The sequence below is a fragment of the Sturnira hondurensis genome, unplaced genomic scaffold (assembly GCF_014824575.4).
Source record: "Sturnira hondurensis isolate 20B ecotype Veracruz unplaced genomic scaffold, ASM1482457v3 Scaffold0018728, whole genome shotgun sequence".
In the NCBI taxonomy this organism is placed as follows: domain Eukaryota; kingdom Metazoa; phylum Chordata; class Mammalia; order Chiroptera; family Phyllostomidae; genus Sturnira; species Sturnira hondurensis.
In genome coordinates, this window is record NW_028091359.1 from 6,885,471 (window position 1) to 6,910,427 (window position 24,957).

General features: G+C 37.1%; 1 protein-coding gene, 1 non-coding gene and 1 pseudogene across 15 annotated transcripts in view; 2 read left to right on the forward strand and 1 right to left on the reverse strand.

The window, feature by feature from the left end:
- The window catches only part of BPTF (bromodomain PHD finger transcription factor), a 132,692-nt gene that overhangs the window by 79,134 nt on the left and 28,601 nt on the right, over positions 1-24,957 (reverse strand). For 10 of the 14 annotated variants that reach the window (XM_037069897.1, XM_037069903.1, XM_037069896.1 and 7 more), the window contains exons 3-5: positions 13,306-13,529; positions 6,721-6,924; positions 6,011-6,199 (exon numbers count right to left, since the gene is read on the reverse strand). In XM_037069897.1, coding sequence (XP_036925792.1) covers positions 6,011-6,199; positions 6,721-6,924; positions 13,306-13,529 — 617 coding nt within the window. The remainder of the gene's footprint in view (positions 1-6,010; positions 6,200-6,720; positions 6,925-13,305; positions 13,530-24,957) is intronic. The other 4 variants (XM_037069905.1, XM_037069904.1, XM_037069902.1 and 1 more) reach the window with 1 other exon arrangement.
- Positions 9,744-10,799, forward strand: LOC119003502 (prostaglandin E synthase 3-like; annotated as a pseudogene).
- LOC119003825 (U2 spliceosomal RNA) lies at positions 13,845-14,032 on the forward strand. Its single transcript, XR_005070038.1, has one exon. It is a non-coding gene; the product is annotated as a U2 spliceosomal RNA (small nuclear RNA).

Below are 24,957 nucleotides of genomic sequence, written 5' to 3' on the forward strand. Positions count from 1 at the left end.
GAGAGATTTGGACTATACAGGGACTGACTGTGGTAAAATGGGACAGGCTGGACAGAGGAGAACAAAGGGGGAAAAAATAGGAACAACTGTAACAGAATAACAATTTAAAAAAAGAGATTTTGACTTTCTGTATACGTGTCTTAAAACACTTTATAGCCCCGACAGTTCAGTGGGTCGGATGTTGTCCTGCAAACTGAAAGGTCACCAGTTCATTCCCGGTCAGGGTACATGCCTGGGTTGCAGGCCAGACACCTGACATCCATTTGGAGGTATGCAAGAAGACAGGTTTCTGTCCCTCCCTTTCTCCCTCCTTTCCCCTCTCTCTAAAAATAAGATTTTTAAGCCCTGGCTGGCGTAGCTCAGTGGATTGAGCACGGGCCTGTGAACCAGAGAATCGTGGTTCGATTCCCAGTCAGGGCACATGCCTGGGTTGCAGGCTGGTTCCCTGCAGGCCAACTCCCAGCAGGGGACCCACGAAAGGCAACCATACATTGATGTTTCTCTCTGTCTCCTTCCCCTCTAAAGATAAATAAATAAATAAATAAATTTTTTTAAAAAGAAAGAAATAACCCGGTGGTGGCGTTCCCTGTTTAAAAAAATAAATAAATAAAAATAAAAATAAGATTTTAAAAAATTTTTATAGGAACTGCTCTTTGCTATTAGAGAGATAACGGTACTGCATAAAATAATAGGCAATCAATCACCAACACCCAGATATTCTGAACTAAAAAAAAACATTAACCCACTGAAAGCAAACTGAGTTCAGATTCTATCCTTTTAATCTTTCAAAGTGTTACGGAGCTGAGGATTATCCTAAACTTTTTTGTTAATTTGTCCCAAGTTAATTTGTCTTAAGTGGAAAACAATGTGTTCCTCCACTTTGGTTGAGAATACTCGTTTTGTTTGTTTTTTAATAATAATTCTAGACCTCTTCACCTCTTTACTTCATTAAGCTACAGGATTGAGGAAATCTCAAGCATTTGCTTCAAAACACCACTAAAAAGGTATCACCTGCCAGTACATACATTTTAATTCTCAGAGTCCAAATGTTCTAGCCCTACAGCAAATAGTATGTTTTGTATTTATAATAGTGTTTTCCTTGTATATGACACTGTACATGAATAAAAACAGAAAAAAATTTACATTTATCCCTCAAACCAAAATTATATGCAGATCTTGACCTTCAACTTTTGAACATAAACACCAAGGCCTATAAGAAGGCCACAAAATTTTAAGCAAAAAACTACAAGGAGAAAAAAGTACTTTTCCATCTGAAAATAAAAGGAAAAATTTTAAAGCAAAAATATGAGGTAAAAAATTAACTAGAACATGTATAGCTAGAAACTAAAAGAAAACACATTAAAAATAAAAAGAAACAAGAGTACTTAATTGCAGAACTTACAAAAGCCATTACTGATCAAATCAATGAGGTAAATGTATATGGGTAATACATTAGTTCAGCATTCAATATCAACAGCTACTTAGGCAATGAATTTCTCTTGCAGTTTAATTCAAAACTAAAGCACGGTACTATATTTTAAGATGTTGTTATCCCCAAAAGTTAAAATAGATTAAAATCAGTAAGTTCTTGTAGTTCAATTTTATAAATGTTAAAGTTTCATTATGTTCACAGAAACATTTTCAAAGCAATTATAGTCATAGAAATAAAGTTTTATCTACTACTAATATTGGCCTAATCCCAGTCATAAACTCTAGAGGTATAACTTAAATAAAACAAATTTCTGCATTATGTATCTAAATACAAATTCTTGATGGTAGATTTGAATTTAAGATGCTAGAAAGACATGTGTCCCTTTTTCCCCTAATAAATTTAAAAAGTGACATTCAGGTTTCTATCTAAACTCCAGGACAAAAATGTAAGTTTGAAATTAAGGCTTTTGATAACTACAAAGAAGCTATACTGCATACAAAACAATATTTGCTATATGGGGTTGTTTTGGGCAATATAAGCATGTTCATGAACTAAAGTGAAATATCTATAAATGTATCAATAATGTATTGTTTTCAATGTATTTAATAATATATTGAGAATAATACATTTGATAATACATCAATAATGTATTGATGTATTACAGACATTTCACATGAAGAAAAAACACCTGAAGAATAGGTATTAAGGGAGTAACTTTTTAAAGTTATGTCTACCAGCCTTGCCCCAAATACAGACCAATTTTCCAGTTTAATCTCCAAGCTTAGCCACACAGAATCTTTGTGATCACTGTTCATACCAATATGAAATCTGCCCATTTTCCTTATGTTCCTCATTCCTACAGATTTTTAGACCATAAATTTCTAATTTTTCCTTTGTATAGTGTCATTTATCATGTTATATGAAAATAACAGTTGTCTTGGACAAGACTTAAAAAATATAGCTTGAAATAATATGTATATTTCTAAAGAAATTCTAAAGTAGATAATTTCTAAAGATTTTTTGAAGATGGATTTCTAAAGATTTTAAATTCCCAGATTATTTTAAAAGCCTTTTCTATTCCAGAAAAGATATACCATACAACAAACACCAATCAAAAGAAAGTTGTGGTAGCTTAGAAACAGTATTAAAGATAAAGAATATTTCACTATGATAAAGTTAATTAAACAAGAAAACATAAAAAGTATATGCATCTAGTAAGACAGTCTGAAACTATAGTATGCAAAAACTGGAAAAGAGAAAAAGGGAACTCTATAGTAAACAGTTAAAAATAAAAGTATCTTGAAGAGAGGGGAAGAAATGTAGCAAGGATATAGATTTGAACAACACATTAAAAATCCTTGATCTGCCCTGGTGTAGCTCAGGGGGTTGAGTGTGGGCCTGGGAACTACACGATCGTGGTTCGATTCCCAGTCAGGGCACATGCCTGGGTTGCAGGCCAGTTCCCAGCAAGGGACTCACGAGAGGCAACCATACATTGATATTTCTCTCCTTCCCTTCCCCTCTAAAGATAAAGAAATAAAATATTTTTAAAAAATCCTTGATCTAATTGTCCTACACTGCACCCAACAACTCAAAATAAATATCCTCTTCTAGTGCATATGAAACATTTATCAACACTAACCAAATGCTGGAACATAAAACAAGCCTAAACAAATCACACAATGTTCTCTGACTACAGTGGGTTAAACTAGAAATCTTTAATAGAATGATAACAAGATAATCTCCAAATGTTATGGTATTAAGCAATATACTTTTATATAAGCAATCGGTTAAAAAATAACCATAAAACCACATCATAATGGAAATTAGAAAATATTTTAAACTGAATGATAAAGACAGTATGACATTATGAGATGTAGCTATAGCAGTACATAGAGGGGAAACAGCTTCAACAGCAAACACAGAAAAAAGAAAGAAAATCCAAAAATCATCAAAGTGTCTCAAGAAGCTAGGAGAAAAAAATAATAAGGACAGTTCAAGAAACTTTTGGAGGTGATGAATATACTTATGCCATAGATTGTGGTGGTATTTTCATGGTTGTATACTGATCTACAAATTCATCAAGTTGCGTATCAAATATGTACAGCTTTTTGTACGTTGATTATACCTCAATAAAGCAGTTTAGCCCTGGCTGGTGTGGCTCAGTGGATTGAGTGCTGGCTGTGAACTAAATGGTCACCGGTTTGATTCCCGGTCAGGACACATGCCTGGATTGCAGGCCTGGTCCCCAGCTGAGAGCATGGGAGAGGCAACTGATCAATGTATCTCTCCAGACTGATGTTTGTCACCTCCTCTTCATCCCTCCCTTCCCTTCTCTCTAAAAGTAAATAAATAGAATCTTTTAAAAAATTAAGTAGTTTTTAAAATGGGGGGGGTTAAAAGCCACAAAAAATGGAAAGAAAGCAAAAGGAGGGAAAGAATAAAGATAAAAATAAACTAGAAAAAACATACAGTAAAGAGAATCAACAAAGACCGAAGTAATTTATTTTATTTATTTATTTTTAGAGAGAGGGGAAGGGAAGAAGAAAGAGGGAGAGAAACATCTGTGTATGGTTGCCTCTCATGCACCCCCTACTCGGAGGACCTGGCCAGCAACCCTGGCCCACAAACCAGGTATGTGTCCTGACCAGGAATCAAACCAGCGACCATTTAGTTCACAGGCCAGCACTCAATCCATTTAGCCACATCAGCCAGAGCCAAAAGTAAATTTTTAAAGACTAACAAAAGTTGGTAACAGTCCTGTGAGATGATTAATACAGAACAGATAACCAATTTCTGGACTGAAAAGAGAGTATCACTACAGATCTGGTAAACACTAAAAAGATGGGATGGTTCATGCCAATAAAATTTAAGGATTAAATGACATGAGGTAGATTCCTAGAAAAATTTAATTTACTAAAACTGATATAAGAAAACAGAAAATATACAGAGCCCACTATTACCAAAGAAATGAAATCTACAATGAATAACTTTCCCATAATGAAAACTGCAGGACCAGGTGGCTTCAGCAAATAGTTAAGGAATAAATAACACCAACCCCAAAATTCTTGCAGACAAGGAAAAATGGGAACTTGTTCTAACTTATTTTATGAGGCCAGCATAATTTTGACACCAAAGCCTGGCATGGACATTATCAGAGAAGAAAAACGGTAAGCCAACCTTAAAAATCCTGAACAAAATATTAAAATAGATGCAATGCATCACAACAAAGTGGTATTTATTCTAGGAGTATGAAATTGGATTAACAGTTCAAAATAAATATCAATGTAGGAACCACTGCTTCCAGTCAAGATAAAGTAGAGGGACTGAATTTACCTTCACCCATGAACAACTACAGACAAAAAAGAGACCATTTATCAGAAAATGAACAAAGGAACTCACAGGAACTTCATAAATGAAGATATCCAAATGACATACACACACACACACACACACACACACACACACACACACGTGCTCAACATCCTTAGTCACCAGGGAACTGCAAGTTTAAATCAGCATTAAGATATCCCCACATTCCTACCAAAATGACTAAAATACTGGGGGGATTGGGGGAGGGAGCAAGAAGAAAGAATTATGTGAACTTTTTATAACGCTTAGAAACAAAACCTTTAAGATTTCCATCAAGGTTATTAGCTATAATTCTTGATTTTTACTGGAATTACCAGTGTTTATTTTCTTGTTTTGTTCATTTAAATTTTCTTATTTGTTGAAATATACATATAGCTGCTATAATAAGTTCTTTTTCATTTTAAAAAAAATGCAAAAAAGAAAGGCATAATGACATCCTTAGTGTAATGTACTTATTTTAAGTATAATTTTAATTTTAAAAAGCTTCAAATATGGCCCTGGCTGGTGTGGCTCAGTGGACTGAGTGCTGGCCTGTGAACCAAAGGGTCACCAGTTCGAATCCCAGTCAGGGCACATGCCTGGGTTGCAGGAGAGGTTGCCAGTAGGAGACGCGCAACAGGCAACCACACATTTATGTTTCTCTCCCTCTTTTTCTCCCTCCCCTCTCTGTAAAAATAAATTAAAAAATTTTTAAAGCTTAAAATGAAAAGCATTAATTAACGTACATTTTTATTTCAAATATACCTTGCAAAAAATGTTTTATGACAATGGTTTTCTATTACGATATGGTTTGAAATGTTGAAATAACTACATGAGCACATGCAAACATAAAATTAATCTGTTAGCACATACAGAATTGGAATGGCCAAATCATTCAAAACTGAGCCATTAGTATGTAAGTACTTAAAACCAAAATATCCACTACTACTATGGTTGGTGATAAAATATACAAATAATTCTACTAGACAAAAACACCTAAATGAACTTTAAAAAGCATGAAGATTATGATGAATTTCAAGCACTAACTGCAAGAACACTGTCAAACTCCAAATGTTAGGGCACCATTTAGCAATCAGGGATGGCACTTATGTGAGCAAGCAGCATGAATGAACATATACTTTAAAAGTTTTAGGTGACATTCAGCTTTTACTACAAAAGGGAAGGATTCCCCCCATTACAGAGGCATTGATACACTGCCCTCTGTACCTGGCACATCCTGGGGGAGCTCAGATGCCACCTTCTTCTCTGCCATGTTGCTGCTATCATGGGTTTCTGAGAGACACCCCACAGGACTCCTCCCTGCAGAGGGACTAGTCTCTTCTGAAGAAGCATTTGTTGTGTTGTCGCCAAGATTTGCTGACTCAGAGTTACCTTTATCCCCAACTTCTGTTGGCTCTACAGTAAAATGCACAACAAAACTTTAAAGATATCCTTTAAAATTGCTTTAGGACATATGGTCTCATTCAATCAACTAGTAAAAATGAATGATCACCAAAAAATCTGCTTTTATTTGATGGCCATTTTGAAGCTATTAGATTTGGGGCTATTTTTGCAGTAGGTAATCCAAAGAGTATTTAAGAATACTTAACATGTTAAGAATGTTTAAGTAATTAGTATGAAAATGAACAAATTTTATTATATACAAAAGAGTATATTCTGGTATTAAAGTAATGATTTTTCACCAACAAATCTCATAGGGAAATGGCATCTTATTAGGAAGTATAGAGATATAACATTATAGCAAATCAACCAATATATAGAAAACTCACTATAATGATTATGTATGTTACAAGGGGGAAGGATATCCTAAACTCTTTAGAAATATAAAATTAGTCATTTGTATAAAAATGACTCCTTTTCACTTTGCAAATAAAATTAGAGATTTCACAAATAACACTGATAAAATATTTTTTTACCCTCAGATTTTCCTTGCTCAGGATCATCATCTGGTGCTTTGTCATCATTATCTTTTTCAAGGGACTGGTCTTCAAACTCCTCTCTGTTTTTCTCAGCATCTTTGGAGTTACTTTCAGTCTCGTTGTTGTCCTTTTCTATTTCTTCTGGGCTTTTAACAATATCAATCTCTCCCTTTTTTGCTCTTATGGATTCCAATATTTCTTCTGTAATAAAAACAAATTTTAAAAAACATTGTTTCCATATATGCCAAATACAACAGTAATACAATACCACTTCAAGAGTTTCAATTCAGGTCATTAAAGTTAAATGTTAACTATCTCTGTGTGCAGTTCATTCAAGCATTGTTCTGCTGCTTCTTTGTAACTTCTTTCTCTGACATGAGAAACCTAGTTCACATTATCTACGATACTCTATTTGGTTAATACCAGTATCCATAGTAGTTTTAGAATAGACAAACTGTATACCTCAGTTTGCAGAATTGAGAATGAGAATGAGAATAAAATTTGAGAATTAATGAGAATTAATTTTACCAACTAATTTAATTTTTCCTTAATGAGAATTAAATTTACCAACTAGAGTACAATGTTTATAAATAAGAAACATTGTTAATGCCATGTACAATGGTACTTCTTTTGGGATTTTTACATTTCCTTTTTTCTATTTCCTTTTAAGGAAAATTCTCTACCTTCATTTTTGTCAACATTTCTTAAATTGTAGGTACCTAGAATGTTTCCTAGAATTAGAAAAACCCTATAAAGAATACTGACCACCTTTCTGGTAATGTGACTACATTTGAGCTGGTTACAGTTAATTCCTTACTCTCTCACCTTCTTTACTAATTCCTGTAAGAATTTGGAGGCAACGAACACCTAAGACAGCTACAGGAAAATTTCAAATGGAAGTAATTCCAACAAGATATTTTCTTTCCTTCTTATCATCCAAGTTAGCCCAGGATCCTTTTTTACACTATTTCTTTACATCCCTTAACCTATCTAAATGTATTGTGTTCAGTTCTGATTTACCCCAGCTACATTTATTCATGTTAGGTACACCAAACTTATCGATGGGAAGTACCTCAAATCACTTTTTTCAAAAGAACATTTTCCCCCCAAAATAGTTCCATCCTCATCTTCCACTGCCAGATTTTCCTAGCTAAACTGTTGTACATTGTGCCCAAATTCCCTAGTGAAAAATCAAACATTAAGAAAAGATCTACTGCCCTGGTTGGTGTAGCTCTGTGGACTGAGCGCGGGCCTGCAAACCAAGGGACCATGGTTCAATCCCCAGTCAGGGCACAAGCCTGGGTTGCAGGCAAGTTCCCAGCAGGGGATACACAAGAGACAACGATACATTGATGTTTCCCTCTCCTTTCCTTTCCTTCCCCCTCTAAAGATGAATAAAAAAAAATTTTTAAAAAGATCTACTGGCCCTGGCTGGTGTAGCTCAGTGGACTGAGCGCGGGCCTGCAAACCAGATGATTGCGGTTCGATTCCCAGTCAGGGCACATGTGCTTAGGTTGCAGGCCAGTTTCCAGCAGGGGCCAGTTCCCTGCAGGGGATGCACGAGAAGCAACCATACATTGATGCTTCTTTCCTCTCTCCTTCCCTTCCCCTCTAAAAAGATAAATAAATAAAATATTAAAAAAAAAGATCTACTAAGTTTAGATCATTTAAAAATTAGATGAAAAGCACAGGCAGAATGACCAGAAGTCTCTGATTTTATATAAATGTTCTAATATCAAATATTCTACCATATTACTACTCTATTATGTATGTGTATATTTTATCAGTCTAGAAGTGCTTGTTTTAGATATTAAAAACTGTGGTCTGGTACCCATAGCTGTAAGAAAAACAAACCAAAAAAGTGAGGGGGACAAAAAAAATTAAAGGATAAAAAAAAAAACAGTTAACACATACATTCATTCTATGAACATGTACATACATTCTATATACTTTGCAGGAATATTTCAAAACTAACCTGAAAGAATTAACATACTAGATTTTTTAAAATCTCTACTTAGAAAAATTCTAAATTCTCTACCAGCCCTGGCCAGGTAGCTTGGTTGGTTACAGCATCATCCTGATATGCCAAGGCAGTGGGTTCAATCCCCAGTAGGGGCACATACAAGAATCAACCAATGAATTCACAAATAAGTGGAACTACAAATTGATGTCTGTCTCTCTCTCCTAAGATCAATCATAAATAATTAAATATAATTTTTAAAAATGTATTCCAAATATAAACTTCAAATGAGCAACATAAAGCATTATAATACACAATTACTATAAAGGTATATGACAAAACAAATATAGTAAACCATTTAGTTTTACATATATATAGCAAATTGCAGAATCTAAATGACTGGCATATAGGTGTTTACTGTATAATTCTCTCGAATGTTTTGTATATTTGAAAATTTTCATAATATTAGAAAAAAAGAAAAATTCCACCCCCAAATACAGAATGAAATTCTCCTAAAGTGGACATGTATGTATATAAAAACCAGAGGGTTCTAAATGTAAAAGGATGTATGCAATTTGAGAGGTTAAAAAAGTCAAATCATTAGGACAGGCTGTGATTCTGAAATTAATGTTATGATACTCTAATTTTTCTTGGCTATTTCAGAACCCCAGTAGTTTTTGCTGCTTTCATCTCATAAAATCCTAAGTTAGAGAACACACTAGAACCCCTGGCCAAGTAGGTCCATTGGTTAAAGCACATCCTCCCCATAAGCCACGGCTGCAGGTTCAATCTCCAGTCAGGGTGTATACAAGAATCAACCAACAAAAGCATAAATAAGTATAACAGCAAATCAATCTTTCTCTCTCTCTCTCTCAAATCAATGTATTTTTTTATTTTAATTTGTTTTAGAGAGAGAGAGGAAGGGAGGGAAAGAGAGGACAGAAGGGAGTAATAAGAGAAACACGGATTTGTTGTTCTACCCATTTATGCATTCTCTGTCTGAAGGAAGGGAGAAGAGCCCACTGCCCAGCAGCTGTTGCTGGAGAGTCCCACCCACCCATTCACCCACTCCCCTGCCCCATTCAGAATGCAGCCTGCTTCTGCAAAGTGGTATAATCAAAGGGACTATGTCCTTCATTGAATTTTGTATTGAAGACAGTAAAGATCTTAATGTAAATTTTGAAAAATTCAAACTTACATTTGGTTGTCTTGGAGGCAGTGATAATTTTAAACATTTAAATGAAATTGATTTGCCCTGGCTGGTGTGGCTCAGTGAATTGAGCACGAGTCTGTGAACCCAAGGGTTGCTGGTTCAATTCCCAGTCAGGGCACATACCTGTGTCACAGGCCAGGTCCCTGATGGGGGGCCTGCAAGAGGCAACCACACATTGATGTTTCTCTCCCTCTCCTTCTCCCTCCCTTCCCCTCTCTCTAAAAATAAGTAAATAAAAATCTTATAAAAAATGAAATTGATCTTTTTCACCGTATAAATCCAGATGGTTCCAATGGAAAGATCAATTTTATGTTGTTTAGGATAGGAGAACCTGATCAGTCATGGCCAAGGTTAACAAAAGAATGGGCAAAGCTTAATTGGCTTCATGTGAACTTCAATAATTGGAAAGACTAAGAAGATGATTCAGATGAAGACATGTCTAATTTTGATTGTTTCTCTGCAATGATGAACAACATGGGTGGTGATGAGAATACAGATTTCCCAAAAGTAGATGGAGCAGATGATGATTCACAAGACAATGATGATGAAAATGCTACATTTGAAGTAAGGAATGTGTCATCATTGGATTCTGAAAAAGAAAAATAACTTCTCTGCAAGATTTCATAATTAGAGAATTCCTGGGTTGACAGCTTTAAAGGTAGATGCTGCATTTGTTTCCTTTAACCCATTTTCAACCTGTTTGTTTTCTTAAAGGTAAGCGTTGGATGGGGCAATTTTAAGTCAGCTCAGGGTTATGCAATGACCTTAAGCATGAACATTTCCCAGACTCCCATGACACTGTTGAGGTCCTAGGCAATTAATACAGCAGTTGTGATAAAAGTATTTCACCCAAAGTCTCCTTTACTTCATAACATAGATACTGACATGACAGGAAGCTCTTGGATTACAGAAAAGTAACTAAGTTTAGATTTTAGAACATGGACTCAAAACTGGCTGAAACAAATTGGTTAACCTGTTGTTCCTCTGGTGTATTCTTCAGGATTGGTCCACTCAAGTTTTATTTTTCCAAAAAATTTTACTTCAAATTATGTACATAAATAATCACTAGTCAGTATTCCAAATGCATCTAGAGTGAGTGCACTAACTTAGATGGTTTTTGAAGCCTGTACATTTGGTATTATTTGATCCTTAAACTTCTACATCTCCTAGCAGGGAGGACAAAGGCTATACATTTAAACCAAATCTGTATGCGCATTGTCAGTACGGCAGTGAGTGGGGAAAAATGTTAATACACTACTGAATTTTTTAGTTTATTTTCTTGATCCAGCTTGTTTCAGGGCTAAAAATCTCAATTTATGTTCATGATAGTGGGAATTTTTTTAATGTCTACATTCTTTCTAATAACGTGTTGGAAGACCTCAAAAAAGAAAACACAGGTGATACTTATTAAAACAACACAGAATGTATCTTACAAGATTTTTTTAAATGGCAATAATGGTTTTCTCTGGAAAAGGGAAAGAGAAACTCGGGATTATGATGATCAGATTTATTTTTCAATGTATAACTCTTTGTGCTATTTAAACTTTTTAAAAATATAACATATGTACCTTATTATTTTTAATAGCACAGAATTTTTAAAAAGCAAAAACTTGAGCAACAAAATAAGGTAGTAACTGAAATATAATCCAAAGTATAAGATTAAAATATCCATGAATCTATACTGATATAAATAAATGACTGAATAAATAAATGTAGAACAGTGATTTCTCTTGTGCAGAAATATCCCAAATAATTTATGCGGATAGCTGCTCTCTCAGAGAGGTGGAGCAAAACACCCCACCCCTAAGTGTGGGTTGTACATAGTGACTTTTTTCTCCATAGGCACAGAATGGGTGGCAGGAATTATTTTACAATGTTGAAAGCTCACAAACACTACTTCAACCAGATGATCAAGGTTAATAGAGTCAGTGATACATCATGTTGATAGCATGTACTTTTGATAAGAAGATGACAATGGCACTTCATCTTTGTGGTCCTCCTCCCAGAAATCCATAATCCCAGGTTAACTATGAGAAGAACATGAGACAAATCCATACTGAGGGCATCCTACTAAATACCTGACCAGTATTCCTCAAACCTGTTAAGTTCATCAAAATAAGGAAAGACTGAGAGACTGTGACAGTGTAGAGCAGGGGTGTTAAACTCCTTTTCACCAGGGGCCACATCAGCCTCACAGTTTCCTTCAAAGGGCTGAAATAGTTTTAGGACTGTATAAATGTAACTACTCCTTAACTTTAAGGAGTTGAAATTACATTCAGCCCTTTGAAGGCAATCATGAGACTGATGTGGTCCCCAGTGAAAACAAGTTTGACCACCTACCCCCACCCCCCGTAAGGAAACTAAAGAGACAAGATAACTAACTATAATGTGATATCCTAGATGGGATCATGATACAGAAAAATTACATTAGATAAAAACTAAGAAAATTTGAATAAAGCATAGACAAATTATTATAATTAGTACTAGCTCATTAGTTATGACAAATGTACCAGAGTAATATAACATGTTAATAATAGGGGAAACTTCACAGAACTCCCTATACTATCCTGTCAACTTTTCTGTAACTCAAAAATTACTCTAATTAGAAGTTTTATTTTTTTTAAAAAAAAGCAAAGAGTAAATTAAAAAAGAATACAATCTCTCATAATTAAAAATAGGATTCCCACTGTGGTTTGTGTGACTCAGCAGATTGAGCACCAGCCTGTGAACCAAAAGGCTGCCAGCTCAATCCCCAGTCAGGGCACATGCCTAGATTACAAGCTAGGTTCCCAGTTAAGGGTATGCAAGAGGCAACCTGTAACTTTTGCACACTGCTGTTTCTCTTTCTCCCCCACTTCCCTTCTCTCATAAAATAAATAAATAAATAAATAAATTTTTTTAAAGGATTCTCAGAAAGGTTTAATAAGTTAGTTGAATTAAAGAAACAAATAAGCCCTAGCTGGGTGGCTCAGCTATTTGGAGCATCATCCCATACACCAAAAAGTTACAGGTTTGATTCCCATTCAGGGCACATACCTAGGTTGTAGGTTCCATCCCAGATCAAGGCACATATAGGAGGCAACCAACTGATGTCTATCTCTCCCTCCCCAAAACCTTCCTTTCTCTCTAAATCAATACACATATCCTCAAGTGAGGATTAAAAAAAGGAACAAACAATTTGGGAAATATTAGTAATGACCAGGATGAGGTATAAAGCTCTATGAAGTACATAACATCCCTAATTTATGATAAGATGAGCAAGGTTCTCCTGGGAAAATGAAACATAGAGAATTTGAGAAAAATATACACACCTGAAATTTTTAGTACATTTTCAAATTCTGTAGTGATTTCACTCCAAGAGTTTATCTCAAATTTAATAAAAAGTAGTATGAGAAATTTTCCCTCTCACCATTAGCTGCCGCCAGAAAGGATTTGTTACTGCCCCGAGCCTTATTGGTCAAGTCCTCAGTTATGTCCATGTGCCGATGGATCTCTTCACGCATTTCTTCCAGAGTTTTGCAGAGTTCTGCTTCCCAGTAATCTTTGTCTAGACACTCAATTAATTCTGCAAGTTGGACCTTTGTACTGTAGTACCAAATTTTCTTTTCATTTTCATTTTCTGTATCTTCTTCTCTGTTTAAAAAATAATACAAAAACATTTCCTATGTTAGACATAATAGCACTCACTTATCTGAAAACTTCACCTATGCAGAGTAGTTAAGGCACATAACACAAAGTTTGTGCACTAAAGCTCAATAGATTTGCTCACAAGAGATCCCCTCAAGTCTCATTCAAACTAAAGTTTTTCTTATTTTATTCAAGCAACCTCTAATTATTTTGATTTATAGCCCACAGAGTTTAGAATGAAAGAATTTATGACTATGAATAGTAGTGGGGAGAGGAATTAGTACAGCAGCACAGGAGTATATTTAAAAATGTGAAAGAGATATCGCTTCTCGGCCTTTTGGCTAAGATCAAGTGTAGTATCTGTTCTTATCAGTTTAATAAAAATATGACAGAGAAGCAGGACCTCAAAATTCTGAACATGTGAGTACGTGGTGAAGGAAAGTCTTGGTTTTACCTGCATCAACTTTAAGATCATTACAATAATGAGGATTCTAACTTGAAGTATTTTAACTCTGTACGTGGCAGGTACAGAGCAGGTCCACACTATGATATAGTCTAGAAGCATTTCCATCAAAATGGTTTAAATGATCTGCTAAATTCTGGTCCTTGAAGGAGTCATCTCAAAGGAGCAATAATATCTCATTGCTCTACTTTTCTTTCTTTCTTTCTTTCTTTCTTTCTTTATCTTTAGAGGGGAAAGGAGAGAGGGAGAGAAACATCAATGCATGGTTGCTTCTGGTGCATCCCCTGCTGGGAGTTGGCCTGCAGGGAACTGGCCTGCAACCCAAGCATGTGCCCTGACTGGGAATCGAACTGCGATCCTCTGGTTCGCAGGCCCGCACTCAATCCACTGAGCTACACCAGCCAGGGCTTCATTGCTCTACTTTTCATATGAACAAAGCTCAAACTGGAGAGAAGAGGAGCAGCTTCCTTTCCTGCTTTAATCTCTCCCAAGGTCTCGTTCACTTGCAACGGAGGTAGAGACTTCAACAGAGATGGTCATGAACTAAAAACAGGCAAATTAATGTCTAATGTCTAGGACCAGGCTTAGAGAAACACATGTGAGGGAATTTCTTCTGTCATTTAAAAGGAATCCAGGAGTGCACGTAAGGTACACTTGATGAAAAAGAGTCTAACTTTCCTGTCTACTCAAAAGCAAACTCATGGAGTTGAAAGAACTGGGCTTTCAGAAAGACTGAGCTTTAAATGGGCTCAGTTGCTGTTTAGATATGTGAACGCAGACTTAGACAAGACACAGACGCAGCCTCTTGGAAGCCTCTCTGAGGCATTTTATTTACCATAATAGTACCTGTCTTCAGGGTCACTGTAACAGTCAAAGGTATAATAATAATAGTGCCAGGGTACATCATTAGTGATCGATAAATATAAAATATTATTACTATTAAGACAGTAAATAAATAAAAATTTAGCAGAATTCCAGGAATTTCTAAAGAAAGTAAATAATGAATAAATGAAAGACTAGCAAAACTATCAAAATTTGAAAAGAAAACAGATTAATAAAGTGTTCCTTTATCTGGCTTTTACTCTTTCAAATAAGAATCTGCCAGCATATGAGACTAGTATATTTCTGTTAGAAGCTTTTTACAATTTCTGAACATCATTTCTTAAACCTATTATAGATTTCACTCTATAATGAATATTTCTACTGACTTAGGACTGAGCAATGACAATGGTCTTATTTAAATTTCCAATTTTAAGGATGTCAGAGACCTCTAATCAAAAAAATTAATAAACAACTTCCACCAAGATGGAGGCATAGGTGGAAACACTGTGCCTTCTCCCACAACCAAGTTTGAATACAACAAAAGTTTTGGAGAACTAGGACACACCCAAAGACCAGAAAACGGAATTATACGGAAGTCCGACATAGGAACGAAACGCGTGGGCCTGGTGAGGGTGGTGGCTGTGGTGCCGGTGGGGGTCGCAACAGCAGGCGGCAGAGGGAAGCCATTGTCCCTCTTTGACCCCGCCCCCACATACAACGTCACAACCCAGCGACTTAGTTGCCCTGCTCTAGTGAACACTCTAGGGCTCCGATCCTGCTACAGAACAGGCACGAACAGCCCAAAAGATGGCACAAGAAGAACTCAAAGTCCCAGAGCCAATAACTCTAAGCGACCAACAGATTGCCAGCCTCTCAGAAGCCCAATCTAAGACACTATTTATCAGGATGCTAACAGAATTGGTAGATTATAGTCACAAATTGGAGGAACATATGAAGGCTAAACTAATTGAAATGAAGGGAGATGTCCAGGAAACCAATAGCGATGGAAAGGAAACTGGGACTCAAATCAATGGAATGGACCAGAAGGAAGAACGAAACATCCGACCAGAAAGGAATGCAGAAATGAGAATTCAAAACAATGAGGAGAGGCTTAGGAACCTCCAGGACATCTTTAAACGTTCCAACATCCGGATTATAGGGGTACCAGAAGGGGGAAAGAAACAGCCACGAGTGGAAAACTTATTTGAACAAATAATAAAGGAGAACTTCCCCAGTCTGGCAAAGGAAATAGACTTCCAGGAAATCCAGGAAGCTCAGAGAGTGCCAAAGAAGTTGGACCCAAGAAGGAACACACCAAGGCACATCATAATTACATTAGCCAAGACTAAAATGAAGGAGAGAATCCTAGAAGCAGCAAGGGATAAGGGGACAGTCACCTACAAAGGAGTACCCATCAGACTGTCAGCGGATTTCTCAAAAGAGACCTTACAGGCAAGAAGGGGCTGGAAAGAAGTATTCCAAGTCATGAAATCCAAAGACCTACAGCCAAGATTGCTTTATCCAGCAAAACTTTCATTTAGAATGGAAGGACAGATAAAGTGCTTCTCAGATAAGGTCAAGTTCAAGGAGTTCATCATCACCAAGCCTTTATTATATGAAATGTTAAAAGGACTTATATAAGAAAAAGATGATGAAAAATATGAACAGTGAAAGGACAGCAAACTCACAGTTATTAACAACCACACCTAAAACAAAAGCAAACCAAGAGGACAGCTAGATCAGGAATGGAACCATAGAAATGAACACATGGAGGGTTAGCAACAGGGGGGTGGGAGGAGGAGAAGGGGGGAGAAGGTACAGAAAATAGCATAGAGGGTAGGTAGAAAATAGATGGGGGGAGGGCGAGAATAGTGGGGGAAATATAGAATCTAAAGAAATTGAGACACGTGGTTATAAACTAAGGGGGGGAGAATAGTGGGGGAGGGAGTGTGCGGGTGAAGGGGAATGAAGGGGGGAATAGAACAACTGTAATGGTATAATAAATAAAATATATTTTAAAAAATTAATAAACAGCTTTAAAAAGGCAGTATCAAATCAAAAATCCAATTAAGCAGTAATATCAAATCAGCAGCACTTAATAAACTTCGAGCATGAATGTTACAGCAATACCTGATTATTTTTTTAAATAGATTTTTCAAAGATTTTTATTTATTTAAAAGTTTTTTATTTGCCCTGGCTGGTGTAGCTCAGTGGATTGAGCACGGGCCTGCGAACCAGACGATCGCGGTTTGATTCCCGGTCAGGGCACATGCCTGGGTTGCAGGCCAGTTCCGGCAGGGGCGAGTTCCCAGCAGGGGATGCATGAGAAGCAACCGTACATTGATGTTTCTCTTCCTGTCTCCTTCCCTTCCCCTCTAAAGATAAATAAATAAAATATTTTTTAAAAAAGTTTTTTATTGATGAGAGAAAGAGATCAATTTTTGTTTTACTTATTTATGCATTTCTTGGTCAATTACTACATGTGCCTTCACCAGGAATAGAACCTGCAACCTTGGTGTTGGACAGCGCTCTAACTGATCTTGTTACCTGGCCAGGGCTATTTATTTTCAGAGAGAGAAGGGATGAAGAGACGGGGAGAAACATCGACGTGAGAGAAAAACATCAAAAGGTTGCCTCTCTCAGGCACCCTGAACAGGGACTGAACCTGCAGCCCAGGCATGTGCCCTGACCTGGAATGGAACTACCGACCTTTCCCTTTGAGGGAGGAGCCCAACCAATTGAGTTATACCAGTCAGGGCACTGCCTGATTGTTTCTTTTCTAAAATGTCACTCTTTTTTTAAAAAAATATTTTATCTATCTTTAGAGGGGAAGGTAGGGAGAGAGGAAGAGAAACATCAATGTATGGTTGCTTCTTGTGCATCCCCTGCTGGGAACTGGCCCCTGCCAGGAACTGGCCTGCAACCCAGGAATGTGCCCTGACTGGGAATCGAACCGCGATTGTCTGGTTCACAGGCCCACGCTCAGTCCACTGAGCTACCCCAGCCAGGGCTTCTAAAATGTCACTCTTAAGGATTTCCCCTGTTACAAAGATATTAACTTCTTTCTGTAACTGTTTGCTTTTTTCTTTTTCAGAAATATCAACAAATTTCAATAGAACGAAAAAAATTCTACATAAAAGTGTTCTTAGGGTAATTTATAAGCATAAGATATCAACATGAAAATGAGATGTTATGAAAATAAATTTAATTAAATGGCCATTCTGTCCATTTTTTCAAGCAACTCACAGACGAAAGGGTCCCTAACATCTTACTTAGCAGAATGCCCATCTCAACAAAGAACACTTACTTATAATTTTAATCTTAATTTTCATCTTCACAGCAAACTCACTACTTCATATGACAGTATGCTCCAAACTGGAATTGCTCTTTCAGAAAGGTTTTACTCTGCCCTGGCTGGCGTAGCTCAGTGGATTGAGCGCGGGCCTGCGAACCACGTGATCGCGGTTCGATTCCCAGTCAGGGAACATGCCTGGGTTTCAGGCCAGTTCCCAGCAGGGAACTCACAAGACGCAACCATACACTGATGTTTCTCTCCCTCTCTCCTTCCCTTCCCCTCTAAAGATAAATAAATAAAATCTTTAAAAAAAAAAAAAAAAAAAAAGAAGGTTGCTGATTTGTTCCCAGTCAGGGCACGTGCCTAGGTTGCAGGCCAGGTCCCTGGTAGGGGGCACCCGAAAGGCAACCAGTCAATGTTTCTCTCACATCCATGTCTCTCTTCTCCTTCTCTGTCCCTTCCCCTCTCTCTAAAAATAAAATAAATAAAATATTTTTTTTAAAAAAGAAACAAAGGTTTTACCCTTTAATGCGATGATGCAAACCTAACACATCCACCAATTAGTCCTGGTTCTGTCTGTAAGAGTTAGGCAAAATCAACCTAACACATCCTTCAGTCTTTCAAATCTTTCACAACATCTACAACTTTCACTGTTTTTTTCTTTGCAGACAATATGCTCAAATATTTTCATCATTCATCATACAATATGTAATACAGAGTTTTCAGTACCCTAATATTCTTCCCCTAAATGTATTTTGTCAATGTCCCTCTAAAAATGTGACATACAAGAACTTTTTTATTTTGCTCATCAAAAATTAATACTTAACACAGTATTTTTCTTCTTGAACCTACATGTAGGAAAACAAATTATTTATGTGCATAAAGCAGCAAAACAGAATGAACATTAACTGCTAATGCTTCCAAAGAAAGCTTGTTTTAATACTTATGACTTGGGCACACTTACATAGTTTATATTATCAAAATTATTTTTTCTGGCTGGTATAGCTCGGTGGATTGAGCACGGGTCTGCGAACCAAAGGGTCACGGTTTGATTCCTAGTCAGGGCACATGCCTGGGTTGTGGGCCAGTTCCCAGTGTGGGGTGTGCGAGAGGCAGCCACACAGTATGTTTCTCTCCCTCTCTTACCCTCTAAAAATAAATAAATAAATAATCTTTACCAAAAAATTTATTTTTTCTAATTATAAAAGTGACAACAGCAGCTTTCCTACATAAATATATATTGATCTGTATGTATATTTGGTTTTGGAAGGTTTGGTTTCTACAGAAGCTCTGTCCCTACAATGTTCTCTATGTATACCCAAACTGGCCTGGCATCCCTACAGACACTAATCAGCTCAAGATGCTCCCAGGATGGCAGGAAAGGATGGTTGGGATAAAAATCTTTGCCAAAAAAAAAAAAACTTTATATGCAAACATACATCTGTGTGCCTATATTTTAAAATCTGTTTGGCTTTTACTATGGCAAGATAAGTAAGAGTTTAGGGACTAACATTAAGTTTTTAGTTTCATTTCTAAACACTCCTACAGAAACAAAGAATAAAAGGAACACTAGCGTATCCTGGGTTGAAAAGAATGTCGGCCAAAATTCATGTCTACCTAAAACCTTAGAATGTGACCTCATTTGGAAACAGGGTCTTTGTAGATGTAATTAACTAAGGATCTTGAGATGAAATCATTCTGGATTTAACATAAACTCTAAATCCAATGCCAGGTGTCCTTGCAAGAAAAGGAGACAGAAAAAGAAGGTGATGTGAAGATACAGGCAGAGATGCAATTGATGCTTCTGTCTATAAGCCAAGAAACATCAAGGACTGCTGGCAACCACCATAAGCTAGGAGAGGGGTATGGAACTGAGTCACCTGAGAGCCTAATCACCAGAAAGAACTAATCCTGTGACACCATAATTTCAGGCTTCTAGTCACCAGAATCATGACAGAATAAACTCCTGTTATTTTAAAGACTCGGTTTATGGTAATTAGTTATGGCAGCCCTAGGAAACTAATACAGATTCTGATACTGGGAAATTAAGTGTTATAACAAAATACCTAAAAATGCGGAAGTGGCTCTGGAGTTGAGTAATGGGAAAAGGATGGAAGGATGTGAGACACTTGCCGGAAAAGCATAGACTGCCTTGAAGAAACAGTGATAGGCAAAGATTAGAATTACAAGGTCTAGCCCTGGCTGGTGTAGCTCAGTGGATGAGCGCGGGCCTGTGAATCACACGATCACGGTTCGATTCCTAGTCAGGGCACATGCCTGGGTTGCAGGCCAGTTCCCAGCAGGGGACTCATGAGAGGCAACCATACATTGATATTTCTCTCCTTCTCTCCTTCCCTTCCTCTCTAAAGATAAATAAATAAAATCTTAAAAAAAAAAAAGAATTACAAGGTCTGTCCAGAAGGTATCCTTCCATATAATATGAAAAATGGAGACATTCATTGAAGATACAAGAAACACGATACACAGGACAATGACACCTCACTGTCCTTCAAAGTAGGCACCTTGGTACTTCACAGAGTTCTCCCAACTGCCATCAGTTGCCCTATTGTAGTTACCTGAATCTCATCAACAGTTTATTTATTTATTTTTAAAATATTTTATTTATTTATTTTTAGAGAGAGGGGGAGAGAAGGAGAAAGAGTGGGAGAGAAACATCAATGTGTGGCTGCCTTTCATGTGTCCCCTACTGGGGACCTGGCCTGCAACCCAGGCATGTGCCCTGACTGGGAATCGAACCAGCAACCCTCTGCTTCACAGGCCTGCGCTCAATCCACTGAGCTACACCAGCCAGGGCTCATCAACAGTTTAAAAGGTGATTTTAGTTTTGGGAAAAGTCAGAAGTTGCAGGGTGCCAAATCTGGGCTGTAGGGGGACTAGATCATCTGGGTGATTTGATGTTCTGCCAAAAAACTCTGCATGATATGGGATGCTGTCATGACGAGGCTGCTGATCACCAGTTTCCCACAGCTGCAGCCTTCTGAATCACTGAATAACGTCTGTGGAGGAACATTCGGGCCTAACCCAGAATTTGATGCAGATTTGTTGCTCTACTTGCTCAGTCATCTTGAATGCCACAGCCATACAGTAACCATGCTCACTCAACAGCGTCTACATCCCCCCGCTGACTAGTATACTGAAGTCGTCATTGTTCACACATGTGTACTCCAGTCCACTCTCCTAGGCTACCAGGTTACATCAATGTTGCACAAACCATTCTCACTATATTAACAATAGCTTGACTTTTTCTGGACAGACCTTGTATGCTGCCAACAGGTCAGAAGCTGGAAAGGGCAAGGAAAGATCTGTTCCTAGAGCTTTCAGAGGAAGCATGGCCCTACCAACACCCTTATTTTAGACTTCTAGCCTCCAGAACTGTGAGAGAATAAGCTGCCATCCAGTTTGTGGAACTTTGTTACAGCAGCCACAAGACAATAATGCGGGTAGGAAATTCAACAATTAAAGACAGCACACAGGTCAGCACACCTAAAACTGAATACTAATTCTACCACTTATTAGTTGTGTAATGTTGTATAAATTACTTAACCTCTCTCTGCTCAACTTCTCCTAGTATCAAAATGCCGTCAGGAGGGTTGAGTTAAAGTATGTAAAGTACTCAGAACACACCTCATGGACTCAATCAGAAGAGTTGCTATTATTTTCCTCATCTTTCAAAATATGTGGTATCTACCTTACGCCAAGTATTTACAAATGAGATGGCTGTTTTAAAAGAAAAAGGCAGCCCTGGCTAGTGTGGCTCAGTGAAGTGTACCCCAGCCTGTGAATCAAAAGGTCACCAGTTTGGTTCCCTGTCAGGGCACATGCCTGGGTTGTGGACCAGGTTCCCGGTTTCTCTTCCTCTATCTCTTTCTCCCTTCTCCTCTTTCTGAAAATATATATATAAAAAGAAAAAAGTAGAAGTGTTTCAGGATACAAAAGGGAGAGAGGTTCAGAGAAAAAAGCCCTGGGAAATAACATAAATAGGCCTAGACTTAAAGGGTAAGTTAGCCAAAAAGTTTTGGGGTGTTTAGTTTGCTTTTTATTTATTTATCTTTGGGGGTGGTGGGAAGCAAGAGAATTAAATGGTCAAAGTTAGGAACCTGCAAACTTTCGGTTAACAGCAAACCCACATAATTGAAACGGTTTTCAACTTGGAGGAAAAGACAACCTGATCAGAGCTGCTATTTAAAAAATCGTCCTGCTTTGAAACTGAGAATAGAATTGAGGCATGGGGAGTTATATATATACCAGTCAGGAGGCCATTAAACTAGTCTACTGAGATGATACTGACTTGTATTACAGTAGGGACACTGGTAATGGAGAGAAACTGATTCAACATTTAAGAGGTAATTGAAAAGCATAACAAACAATATAAACCAAAGATTATTCTCAGGTTTCTAACTTGAGCAGCTGGTTGATGGTGATTCCCATCTACTAACATGGCAACAGTGAAAGAAAGGTAGGTAATGGGGAGGATGTAATGAGTTTCATTTTAGACATGTCATGGAGGTGCCTGCTGCTGGACATACAGAACTGGAAATGGGCAGAAGTGTAGTAACAGATGTAGGTTTGATGACAGCCAAGCCAGGTAGCTTACAGCTAGAATGAGGAGAATCAAGTAGAAAGCTGTACAGGTCAAAAAGTATAATTTAGTTTTAGTCAGCAAATGAAAAAGTAGTTTTAAAATGTGTTCAAGGTAATTTCATTTAGAAGAGAGTGACAGGTCACTCTCCTGGTGAAAGGTCAATTTTTCTAATTTGGCAATTCCTATTCCACTGAAAGTCTCAATGTCAGAGCAAATGACTGATAGGATGAAAGCAATATTTAAGAAAGACTGGTTTTCATATAATGGATTAAAATCAATCACTAAATTGTTTATCCAATATCTTGGTTCCTGATGCAGACAAAAAAGAACTCTTATTATATGCTTCACTAACCTATCAAAAAAATTTTTGAATGAGTATTAAACAAACAAAAGCAATAATGGAATAACTTAATTTCTACAAACTACTAGCAATATAATGAAAAATTGTTCACTGCCCCAGGCTTTGTTTTAGGCATGCCTTCCTTGAACATCGTTCATCGTTTTCAACTTATGGGCTTTCAGGAAGTGTATATGCCAAATGTTCACATACTATGAACTAAGCAGGGTACATGACTTCAAAACTTTCACAAGGAGTACACATATTATCTACCACAAGGGGGCACTTAAACTGAAATGGTCTTATCTAACTTTAGGAAGATAATCTTTCAGATTTACTTGAATTATTGACATGGAATACTTAATTATCACTTACAATGATAGTTAAAGTTTCATATTTTACTTCAGAAAGAAAACAGTCAAATGTCAAAGCATAAACAAACATATCCTTATTTGTCTGAAATCTTCATTAAATTTAGTGTATTTTACTATGCATTTACAAAAGCCATTTGAGCGACTATAATTACATCTTTCAAAAGCAAATAAATGTAAGAGAATAGTTTTATTGTCAAACATGTAACAAAGAATTTTACTGTTCAATTTAGAAAAGTAGATTATTTCATTTCATCAATACTGTAGCACAACTCCATCCACAGGTGGATGGATTCAAAGACAATGTCTTCTTTTTTAAAAACATTATTTTTATGACCTAGACACAGAAGTTTTACTTATTTTACATATGCTTCCAAAGTTAGCTTCAGATAATTTTTTAAAAGATTGTAGTTATTTATTTTTTAGAGAGAGGGGAAGGGAAGGAGAAAGAGAGGAAGAGAAACATCAATGTGTGGTTGCCCCCAGTTAGGGACCAGGCCTGCAACTAGAATCAAACTGGCCACCCTTTGGTTCACAGGCCCACGCTCAATCCACTGAGCTACACCAGCCAGGGCCAAAGATAATGGCTTAAGTCCTCTGATTCATGCAATTTCAAAAGTTTGTACTTATTTAACTACATTAAAAAACTCCTTTTCTTGGATTCCCAGTCAGGGCACATGCCTGGGTTGCAGGCCAGTTCCCGGCAGGGGCAAGTTCCCAGCAGGGGATGCATGAGAAGCAACCATACATTGATGTTTCTCTTCCTCTCTCCTTCCCTTCCCCTCTAAAGATAAATAAATAAAATATATTTTTTTAAAAAAAACAACCTCCTTTCCTGCTTGCCTGAGTATTGTTTTATATACTGGCACAGATGTATTAGGAAACAAAACATTTTGGAGTGACAGTTTCTAAAAATGCCTTAGTCTCAAATTTTTTAAGATCTTAGAAATACCCAGCCCAGGTATAGCAAAAACCATTACATTATCTTTCTCTCCCCAGTTATAAGCAGATTTCAACAGCTAAATCAAAGCAAGTTGCAGACTTCTGAAGATGATGGCTTGCAAACTATGCTAGAGTATAAAATTAGTTACGGAAAATATTTTCATAACAGGTTCTGAAAAATATTCCAGTTCTCACTTTCTAACAGTCAAGTCCTGGGGCAAGTTACTTAACTTTTCTGAGCTTCAGTCTCTTCATCTGCAGACAAAACAGTGCATACATTATTGGGTTCTTGTAAGCATTAATGAAAAAATATATATATAATGCAGGCCTAGCTGGTGTGGCTCAGTGGATTGTGTGTCAGCCTGCAAACCAAAGGGTCGCCAGTTTGATTCCCAGTGTAGGGCATTTGCCTGGGTTGTGGGCCAGGTCCCCAGTAGGATACGTGACATGCAACCATACAATGATGTTTCTCTCCCTCTTTCTCCCTCCCTTCCCCTTTCTAAAAATAAGTAAAAAAAAAATTTTTTTAAAGGAAAAACATATAAAATGCTTATAATACTGTCAGGCACATAGTAAATGCTCGATAATGTCGCTGTTGCCT